At 37.1% G+C, this 11,456-nt stretch overlaps 1 protein-coding gene across 1 annotated transcript; it reads right to left on the bottom strand.

The window, feature by feature from the left end:
* Nucleotides 1–5,476: 5,476 nt before the first annotated feature.
* Nucleotides 5,477–10,114, bottom strand: LYZ (lysozyme). Its single transcript, XM_004386432.2, has 4 exons — nucleotides 9,933–10,114; nucleotides 8,479–8,643; nucleotides 6,965–7,043; nucleotides 5,477–6,420 (listed from the first exon to the last, which is right to left on the bottom strand). The coding sequence occupies exons 1-4, from the start codon at nucleotides 10,066–10,068 to the stop codon at nucleotides 6,354–6,356; spliced, it is 447 nt and encodes a 148-aa protein (XP_004386489.1). The 5' UTR covers nucleotides 10,069–10,114; the 3' UTR covers nucleotides 5,477–6,353.
* Nucleotides 10,115–11,456: the final 1,342 nt, after the last annotated feature.

The raw sequence follows: 11,456 nt of genomic DNA, 5'->3' as shown, positions 1-11,456 counted from the left end.
TTGGGAAGAATGGGAATTCCAGAACACTTAATTGTGTTCATGAGGAACCTGTACGTAGACCAAGAGGCAGTCATTCGAACAGAAAAAGAAGATACTGCGTGGTTTAAAGTCAGGAAAGGTGTACATCAGGATTGTACCCTTACACCATACCTATTCAGTCTGTATGCTGAGCAAATAATCAGAGAAGCTGGACTATATGAAGAAGAACGTGGCATCAGGATTGGAGGAAGACTCATTAACAACCTGCGACATGCAGAGGACACAACCTTGCTCGCTGAAAGTGAAGAGAACTTGAAGCACCTACTGATGAAGATCAAAGACCACAGCCTTCAGTTTGGATTACATCTCAACATAAAGAAAACAAAAGTTCTCACAACTGGACCAATAAGCAACGTCATGATAAATGAAGAAAAGGTTGAAGTTGTCAAGGATTTCATTTTACTTGGATCCACAATCAACACCCAGGGAAGCAACAGTCAAGAAATCAAAAGATGCATTGCATGGGGCAAGTCTGCTGCAGAAGACCTCTTTAAAGTGTTAAAAAGCAAAGATGTCACCTTGAAGACTAAGGTGTGCCTGAACCAAGTTATGGTGTTTTCAGTTGCCTCGTATGCATGCGAAAGCTGGATGATGAATAAGAAAGACCGAAGAATTGACGCCTTTGAATTGTGGTGTTGGTGAAGAATATTGAATATACCATGGACTGCCAAAAGAGCAAACAAATCTGTCTCGGAAGAAGTATAACCAGAATGCTCCTTAGAAGCAAGGATGGTGAGACTACCTTTCACATACTTTGGACATGTTGTCAGGAGGCATCAATCCCTGGAGAAAGACATCATGGTTAGTAAAGTAGAGGCTCAGCAAAAGAGAAGAAGACCGTCAAAGAGATGGATTAACACGTGGCTGCAACAATGGGCTCGAGCATAACAATGATTGTGAGGATGATGCAAGACTAGGCAATGTTTTGTTCTGTTGTACATAGGGTTGCTATGAGTCGGAACTGAGTCGACGGCACCTAACAAGAACAGCAACATTCAGTTTAGTAGCCTCAGCTTCTGGTGATCATTTGCTGTGACTTATAATCAATGTCTGTTGAATAGATGAATTAATGAAAAACAGAGACGTCAAGAAGACTTGAGGCTATTCTTCAAAAGGTAATTGAAATCAGTCAGATCTGTTAAACCACTGTCCTACAAGGTCCTCCACACACAATATAGTTTTTTGTTCTCTGTACCCTTTCTTGAGTTTCACTTTTTTCTAATCATGCTTTCAGAATGTGATCCCTGGACCCCCGATTTTTTTTTTTTAATAATTATTCTCCGGTTTTCCTTTTTTTTTTCTTCCTCCTTGTTTCTCAGTGGATTTTATTTTTTGCTTAAAATGTTACCTTAAGTATTTTTAAGGTAAAATAAAATTTCATAAAATAAAATAAACAAATGTATAAAACACATTTGGATCTTTTGGGGAAAGATAATGGATTGAACACACATCTTTTGCTTCTTCCCCAAATTCCTCTAAAACAAGTAAATGATTTTTACAAAAGGCATAATCCCATTAGAATGGGGAAAATGGGAGAGAAAGCAGCAACCAAAATTTGAAATCTGGTACGCAAATGGCAAGCGGTAAAGGACAGACCTGAGAACTGAGCAGGCAGAGCTAATAACCAAGTCAATTTACACTGCAGCACAACAACCCCCCACCCCCACCCCACCCCAAGATCCATACAGTCAAGCAATTGCACCTTATCTACTCCAAAGTATAAAATAGGATCTTTGCACTAAGGAACACCAGACAGAGCTGAAGGAGGATACCATCCAGAAAACGGGTAGGTTAACCAAACATGTGCCTACCACCTGCTGAGACCCTCGTCCCTCACTTAGCTATTTAAAATGCTGGCAAGTAGGCCTTTGTTTTCTCATAGGGTATAGGGAGAGGCTTCTCTGGGGAATCTGACCAGCCTAAGAGGAGGGATCTAAGGCTTTCCAATGAAACTAACCCAACCTAGCTTGATCATCCTACAGTGAAGTACAGTGTTCAAATCCAGTTAGACACTGGGCACTTCAAATTAACTTTTAGTTGCCCACTCCTATATTAAGTAGGTGATCAAAGATTACCAGACATATGAGGAAAACCTCTAATATGAAAGAGGTAATCCAAAAAGAAACAAATAGAAATGGCAAATTAGAGGAAACATAGAGAAGAAAACCAAAACAACACAAATTAAAACTATTATTACTACTCGGATAAAATAGGATGTCACAAATATGACACAAAAACAGGAAAAAAGGAACATCCAGAAAACAAAAAAGAGCTGTTAGAAATTAAAAATATGGTAGCAGAAACGAAAACCTTAATAAAAATATTAGAAGCTTAAATTGAAGAAATCTCCCAGATACTAGAACAAAAGACAAAGAAATGGAAAATAGGACAGGAAAGATAAGAACATCAGAGGACCAGTCTAGAAGTTCCAGAAAGAGAAAACAAAGAAAATGGAAGGAAGCAAATCATCAATAAATGATTCAAGAAAGTTTTCCAGAACTAAAGGATATGTTTCCAAACTGAAAGATCCCACCAAGTACCAGTACAAGGATGAAAACAGACCTACATTAAGGCACATCATTGTGAACTTTCAGAACATGAGGATAAAGAGAAGATTTCACAAACTTCTAGGTCATAAAAATTCAGGAATCGTAATGGCTTCAGATTGCTTAATAGGAACAGCAACATTTGAATCTAGGGAGCAATGAGGTATTACCTTCAAAATTCTGACGGAACATTACCTCCAACTAAGTATTGTGTACTAAGTTGGCTATACTTACAGGCAACTATCAATCAAGCGTATGAATAGAATAAAGACAATTTTAGACATGCTAAGACTCAAAAAATAAAAATTAAAATAAAACCTCTCATTCACCCTTCCTCAGAAGGGCCTGGAGATGTAATCCACCAAAATGAGGGAATAAGCCAAAAAGGAGGAAATCTTGAAATACAGGAAGCACAATAATTATCAAACATGGAGAGAGAAGAAGAGAATCTCAAGACGACACTGAAAGAGTGAGCCTAGGATGACAGCTATGTAGTAGGTAAACCCGGCAACCAGTCTAGATTAGCTCTGGTCAGAAATCTTTGGGTGATACTGCTTCAGGAAAATGAAATTGATAAAATTCCAGCTGTATCTGAAGAATTGAGAGGAGACTTAAATATTAGACTTAGAGTTTGGGAGTTGAATTAATGACAGATACACAGAAAGCTAGGCAAAATTTAAAATTATGCAGCTATTAACTTTGGGGAAAACAAAATCTTGTGTAAGAAAAGAAAGGAACTATATTTACAACTAGGTAAACCCTGAGTATTGATCCAACCAAAAAAAATTATATAATTACGTTGGAAGGATGGGTTTTGGGGAACAGTGCATGTGTAGTGGGGATGGGAAGCGTGGCTAGAGCTTAATTCTTAACTTCCATAGTGGGAAGTCAGTATCCTAAAATGGAAAAATCAAGAAGGAGCAATATAAGCCTAATATTTAAAGTCATGGAGGTAAATATAAAAAGAGCTAAATATAAATAAGCTAAAGGAGTAGAAAGTGGTTGCATCTGAAGAGGGAGAGATGGGGGGTACATTTTTTGTAACAAGCCTTGTAGAGCTATTCGACTCTATAAACATGGAGAATTTATAATGTTATTAAAAATAAAAATTAAAAGCAATTTTAAAAGATAACTTGCATGATAGACATGCATTTAAAATGATTTTGAAAAATATCAAATATCATCTCTGTTAATGACTACAGCTTCAAGTGATTACAATTTTTAGTAATTCCCTTTACTGACTTATAAAAAATATTTTAAAAATGATTCCGCTAAATTGAAGTGTAAGAAACATGCTCAGGGCTTAGTTATAATTAGTGCCACATGAAGAGCTCAGTTATTGCCTAGACTATCACCCTGAATTTCAAATAATATCCTGGGGTGAAACTAAGCAACACAGAAGTTGAGTTTCTTTTGACAATGATCAGGCACTAATACTGATTTTTATTATGTTCTCAGAATGAGAGTAGAAATTTGGTTTGGAAATTTGATTGTATTAAGACAACAGATATTATCAAGAACACCAAACAAACTCTCCAACAAACATTGCTTTCCATTTTCAGCCAACTTCTGCTGTTTCCTTAGTCAGCCTGGTTCTTCTTGGTTACGTCTCACCTTTGTTTCTTAACTGTCACTCTTCATATCTCTATCCCCTACCTTGACCCATACTTCGTACACCTCAGAGAATCCTGCCCCAGCTTCCTGAGTTTATTCATATCAAGATAGTCCCAGAGCCTAAAGCTGTACCTGTGTTGGGGCCCTCTGCTCCTCACCCACCATGGATGCTTTATGCACTACATTCTCATAGGCTTTAGGCTGACTCTTGGAATACCAGAAGCTGTTGTAATGGAATGACATGGGCTTGAAGAATATGAAAAGTTTTGTAAGGATCAACATAGAGGAATATACTAAAGAATCGACGAGATTCAATCAACCAGTATTTATTGAGCATGTACCATATTCAAAGCACTATTCTAAGTGTTGGAGCCCTGGTGGTGTAGTGTTTAAGAACTATGGCTGCAATTCAAAAGGATGGCAGTTCAAATCCACCAGCTGCTCCTTGGAAACCCTATGGAGCAGTTCTGCCCTGTCCTATAGGGTCACTATGAGTTCGAATCGACTAGACGGCAACGGGTTTAGGGTTGATTCTAAGTGTTTGGGATATGTTGTTGTTAGCTCCTCAGAGCCCGACTCACGGCAATTCCATCTCTTACAAAGCAGAACTGCTCCATAGGGTTTTCTTGGCTGTAATCTTTACAAAATCAGCTCACCAGGTTTTTCTTCCTCAAAAACACTGGGTGAGTTTGAACTGCCAACCTTTAAGTTAGTAGCAGATGGCAGACTGCTTGTGCCAGCCAGGTGGGAGTGAACAAAAGGGTAAAAAAAATTTCTGCCCTCCTTCCTATCAGAAGAGTGGTTCAGCATGGTGTGTCAGAGCAGTGACACAGTAAGGAGGGGTCCAGGTGTGTGTGGGTGGCAACCCAATGAGAGGTATCAGAGCCTGAGTAGGGTGAAGAAGACATCTATTCTCTCAGTATAATACAAGGCAAGCAGGGGCTCGGGGAAGCAGAGGACTGGGGGGAGGGTATGGGATTTTGAAGAAAGAGGAGAAGAAGTAAAATAGTAATATTTATTTTAGAGAGTGGGGACATCAACACAGAAGGATTGCAGAGAAATGACGAAGACAGCCAGGCAGGTTTGAGTGTTCATTTGAGATTTGTAGGTGTGAATTTAAAATGAGAACTGTCAGGATGCTTGTGTATTTTTCTGCAGCAATATCCAGCTGCTTGGGTGCAAGTAAGGATACAGGAAATATATTGAGTGCCAAATCATTTTTTTCAGTTTTTTTTCTTCAGAGACTCTAGATGTCTTAAACAAAGACAGACAAGGTATGAGTTACAAAGCCTTTAATGACCATGTTTGCATTTTTTTTTACAATGTGCATAATTTCATACCTGTAGTTAATTAGCAATTATTTCAATACTTGCAAAACTCATCTGCCTTCTGGATTTAGTCTTGATGCATGAATTTACATTAATAAAACTAAAGAATAGCAATCACTTTTCTAATCTTTCTTTATGTTCCTTCATGATTAACAAGATGCATGAGAGAGTTTTTAAAGGACTAAAAGAGATGGAAATGTAAATTGCGAGTCTATTTGTAAAGCTGCATAAAAGCAGCTTTTTCTAAGAAAAAAATTTCAACCAAAGGTCACACACTTCGTGAAAACAAAATTCTTAATTCAGGCAATCAGCACTTCAGCCATTTGGCATTCTGCATCTTTTTAAATTTTATATTGCCCAATAAAGAGTGACCATCTTTACTGCTTTTGAAGATGACTGAACAGTTGAAGGCATCGTATGCCTACACAGTTGGGATTCGGCCTGAGATCAATTTATTCTGAGATAGTCTTTTATTACATTTTTATCTAATATTATGGAGTAACTGTATTAGTCAAGATTAAGTCTGGGCTATTTCTTTGATTATGAACTGAATATATTGGAGATGTATTTGTTAACCAAGACTTTAGATTCATTTCCACCAGCATTAGTTCTTTTAAGCAAACTGAAAAATGTTGTAGACGTAATATCAAATAGTACACACGTTATTAATCATTAAGCCTTAGAAGAAAGGTGATATTTTGTTCCTGCTTCTGTAAAAAATTCTGTGATTGAAGGGGAAAGAATGGTAGTATGACCTTTCAATTATTTACTACTCCCTTAATACGAAAAAGAGGCAAAAGTGAGTTGAAGAATGAAAACTCCACAGTTAAACTCCACAACCTTGAATGTATTGAGTGAGATCTTGGTTCTCACAATGCTTCTTCCATGCCACCCTATAGAGAAAGGTCAAACAAACCGTGTAAAGGTTAAAGTATCTTTGTTGTATATACCTACTTCAAATCTTTTGGGGGAACAAAGTATTTACCAATAAATAAACTATAGGCTATAGATAGTCAGTATTATTACTTATTAAATGGAGATATACAAAGCACTCCACTCCTTCCCAAAGCCCTCACTAGAACATCAGAATGCAGAATACAAATGCTGAGTAATGTGCATTCCACATCAGGAGCTACAAAATACATTATACATTTCTTTGTTCTAAAAATTATTTCAAGATATGACAAGCATGCACAGTGTGGAGAATCTTAAAAACTCTAGAAACCCCCTAAAATAAATTGATGAGGCAGAGAGTAAGATTCTGAATCAGTTAAGGTAGATTGTTTCTTCAAGAATAGAGTTAATATATTGTTCACCATAAACCTAAAGACGCAACTTTTAGTTCTCAGTAGTGTACTTTGGCCTTTGAAAGCCTGCTCTCTGCACAAATCAATAGTAGGGTACAATAATTTACCCCTTTAACGCTTGAAAACATACCATGCTCTAATGCCTTGTGGATCGCGGACAACCCTCTTCGCGCAAGCTATAGCTTGAGTGATATCATCTTGCAGCAAAACTGAAAAAGAGGCAGCGAGGAATGAAAACAGCTTTCACAGAAATCTCATTATAAGTTTAGGTTTACCCAGCTTTACTCTATTAGGCTGAGGAAGGAATACTAGACCGTTATTTTCCAAGAGTCCATATGTCTGTGAATAGGAGGAGAATTTTCTCTTCATTCCATCTCATTTGGCACGAAACAAAGCATTTTGTTTATCATTTATGAAAGTTGTTGAAATTAGTAACTAATATCATCTTAGGTCCTGTTTGTACTTGTTATTGTTGTTAGGTGCCCTCAAGTTGATTCCGACTCATAGCAACCCTATGTACAACAGAACGAAACACTGCCCAGTCCTGCGCCATCCTCACAATCATTGCTATGTTTGAGCCCATTGTTGGAGCCATGATGTCAATCCATCTCGTTGAGGGTCTTCCTCTTTTTTGCTGACCCTCTACTTTACCAAGCATGATGTCCTTCTACAGGGACTGGTCCCTTCTGATAACATGTCCAAAGTATGGGAAACTAAGTCTCGCCATCCTTGCTTCTAAGGAGCGTTCTGGCTGCACTTCTTCCAAGTACATGTGGTGGTTGTACTAGGCAATGTAAAAAAAAAAATTGCCTAGTAATTTTTTATTTAGCAATTCCACTTCTAGGAAATGAGCTGAAAGATATATGCACAAGGCTTCTCATAGTAATTTACGAAAGGGAAAAGTGGAAACAAGTGTTTTCAGCAGGAGTTGGATCAATAAATTGTGGAATATTCATGTAATGGAATTCTATACATCCTTTAAAAATGATAATACAGATTTGTATTTGTTGTCATGGAAATAATTTTAAATAATAAAAAGCAAGTTGTAAAGCAGTATATAGAATGCAATTTCATTTTTGTAGAAACATACATTGCTTTCGTGTTTGTACGTGGGTAAACGTGTGCATGAGATACTGCTTCACATTCATTACATGATATAGTCTTGAAAAGTATATGCCAAAAAGTTAATAATGGTTATAAATTTCTGAGAGGTAAAATTGTGGGTGATTTTGTTTCTCAGTATTTTCTAATGTTTATTCAGTGACCACAGGTTATTATATAATACAAAATATTCTTTAAATTACATTAACTGGATTTTAAAAGAAGAATATTCTAAGACTAATCTTTTCTATTAGGGATTTAACATTTAAAAACTCAATAATATTAACTTTGCAATACTTATTCATTATTTTCTGCACTAAAGATTCCATATGTTATTTTTATTTTTATATGAGCTCAAGACAATATTTGTTTCACCCCAAATAAACAAATCCATAAAATAACTTATTAGGAGTATCTAGAACTTGAGATAGAGTTCTTCTAGGTCTCTGATGAACCCTTCAAGGCTTTTTTATTTGCACTGAATCTCTAGTAAGTATAACCAGATGGATCCTCTGCCATCACTTATACACTATCTTGTCTTACCATTGCAAGATATGCCACAGGCATTAACTGCTCCTGGGGTTTTGCCATCATTACACCAGTAGCGGCTATTGATCTGAAAAATCCCGTAATCAGTGCTTTTGCTTCCAGGATTGTAGTTTGTAGCTTTGGTGTTGTAACTACTCTCCCATCGGGCCAAACACACCCCTGAAAGGTAATAAGCAAGCAACACCAAATTACCTATATTGTAAGTATAAAGATATATTCAATTTGCTAAATATTTTAACATTTTAGTGTTAAAGGGCCCCTAAGAGAGTCCTTTTTACAACGCAAATAACTTTTTAATACTAATGAAACAAGCTAACATACTTTAAAAAATATTAAAGTAGGGGTTTCTTCCATTGCTTTTACCCTTCCCCTGTTCCTCAGGCAACATTCAGCCTAGAATGCTGAGTGGGTTTTTTAAATTCATAGGAGATACATAAACCAATACCAGTTGCCTTCCAGTCGACTTCAACTCATGGTGCCCCCATGTGTATCAGAGTAGAACTGTGCTCCATGGGGTTTTCAATGGATGATTTTTTCCAGAAGTAGATAGCCAGACCTTTTTTCTAAGGCACCTCTGGGTAGACTCAAACCTCTAACCTTTCAATTAGCAGCTGAGTGCATTAATCACTTGCAGCATCCAGGGGTCCCTAGACTGATGGAAAAATGCTTTTGATTAGAGAAAATAAAGATTTTCTGAGAGATTAAAATTTTCTTAAAATCCTTAAAAGGGTATTTGAATATAAAGTCATACTCTGCAAATCAAGAGTTATAGAATAGGAAGAAATATTTTATCTATCAGTTCATTCATTTACTTCTTTATTCAAAAATATTTACTGAGGGGAAATGTTTGAATTCAATCTGAAAAGTACAGTGATGATATTGGCAAATATGGACTAAGATACAAAGTAACTTTTACTCAGGGCACATCTTGAACTGTGTGGAAGAAAATGAAAAATAGTTAATCAACCAGATGAGTAAGAATTTAAAAAAACATTATTTCATGCTGAGTTTCATGCTAAACGTTACTGTTAAAGATCTTATGTTGTGACGGGAATTTTTAAAAACATACTGCATCACTCTAGGCTCTCAGGAGTAAAGTAAGGAGGAACTGACAGAGATATTCTAGGTCCTCAAATGTATCTTTCAGTCAGCCTACTTGTGCCATTGAGTCTGAGGCAACTGGCAAATTCAGTGGAACTAGAAGAGTACAACAGGTCCTATTGTACTTAGAACGGTAGGAATTTTGCCCTTCCTTACCATTATTCCTGAATCTGGTATCTCTGATTTTAAAGGAAAAAATTAGTGTTTTTAACCATTGTAAGTATACAAACGCCAGTGAAACTTTAAAAAGTGCATTCACTCAGAGCCCCTTCCTAATACTCATCCTCTCCTAGTATCTCTTTCTCTCCCGGGCAAACACGCAGAAGTATGAAGGAGAGTGGACTTACAGTCTGCCAGGCGGATTCCGTGGTAGCCACCCATTCCATTTCGTTTCAAAGTTCTGGCAAACTCGCACCTTTCAAAGATCTTGCCCTGGACAGAGGCAGAAAGGAAGAGAAGCCCCAGAATAAGGAGAGCCTTCATGTTGACTGGGAAGTCACACCACTCGGCTGACCAGGGCGAGCTGGTCCCAGTATTTAACATATTTTAACTTCCTCCTCCTAATGGTTTGGGGACACCACCCTTTGAACTATGGGGAAAGCAGGAACTGTTTATCCACTGACATTAAAAAGTTTTTCTTGTGTGGGTGTCTTTGTTTTTTTACGTTTGAAGATAGAGATCTTGATCTCCTAAGGATTACCTACAGGAAAATGATGAAAGAAGGTACATTGTTTAAACACCTGACTCAGGAAGAACTGGGAAGTTGTATTGTTTCCAGAACAGAAACATTCTCCTTTATTTTATATTCAAGCAACTCTAAAGAAAAAAACAAAACTAACTAATGAACACTTTACATTGCACAAAGTGAGCCCTGATCTTTAATTAACATTCATTTTCATGAAATTGTTTTGTGTGCATTCACTACTTTCTACTCATCTTTTTGACTTAAAATTATCTTACATGCACTTTTCCACAAATGGACATGAAAACATGTGCCTGTCATTTTAGTGGGTATATAGCATGATATCATGTTGCTTGGCCACTTCCCTATTCTAGACATTTTCTGTTACTATTGTAATTTTTTTACTATTATAAATCCAATTTTTCACTGTTATAAATAAGTCTGCTGTGAACAACTTTCCTGGCTCCTTTTCCACAATGCCTTGCCTCGCATTTCCATTTAGAGCATAAAGGGTCATTATAAAGCACTAAACCCGGTGCCGTCAGTCGATTCTGACTCATAGTGACCCTACAGGACAGAGTAGAACTGCCCTATAGGGTTTCCAAGGAGCGCCTGGTGGATTCGAACTGCCGACCTTTTGGTTAGCAGCCGAACTCCTAACCATTTTGCCACCAGGGTTTCCTATAAAGCACTGGGACTTTCAAAAAATTAAATATACCCAAATAGATATATTCAACTAAGTGCTGCCTTTAAAAATAGTGATCTCAGGGGGCTGTGCACATTTTAAGAACAATGCTGTGTACATTTTTTTTTAAAAAACAGTGCTGCCAGAGCTCAAAAAAGAATTGTCCTTCTAGACCTGCCTATGAAGACAGATTATGAGCTACACAAAATGGTATTACTTTGTAGTTACTGTTATTTTTCATCAATAGCAGTCTCTCTCTGTCCTCTAAGATTATTCTCCAGCATTGTCTCTAAATGACTGGTTAGGGAACTTGTCTAAAACAAAAATCAAGAATAACTCCATTTTTCAAGCTAGTTCTAATTTTGCTACTTTATGATAAATATAGTGACATTTTCAGGACCCAAAGAGACAGAAACCAGTTTAAAACATTAGTCTTTGGTCCCCTTTATACTCTCTCCAACTCAATGCTGAAGAACATATCGTTATTACCCACGCTGGTCTCAG

This window comes from Trichechus manatus, unplaced genomic scaffold (genome assembly GCF_000243295.1).
Source record: "Trichechus manatus latirostris isolate Lorelei unplaced genomic scaffold, TriManLat1.0 scaffold00164, whole genome shotgun sequence".
NCBI classification, from domain to species: Eukaryota; Metazoa; Chordata; class Mammalia; order Sirenia; family Trichechidae; genus Trichechus; species Trichechus manatus.
This window is presented reverse-complemented; position numbering and strand designations above follow the sequence as displayed.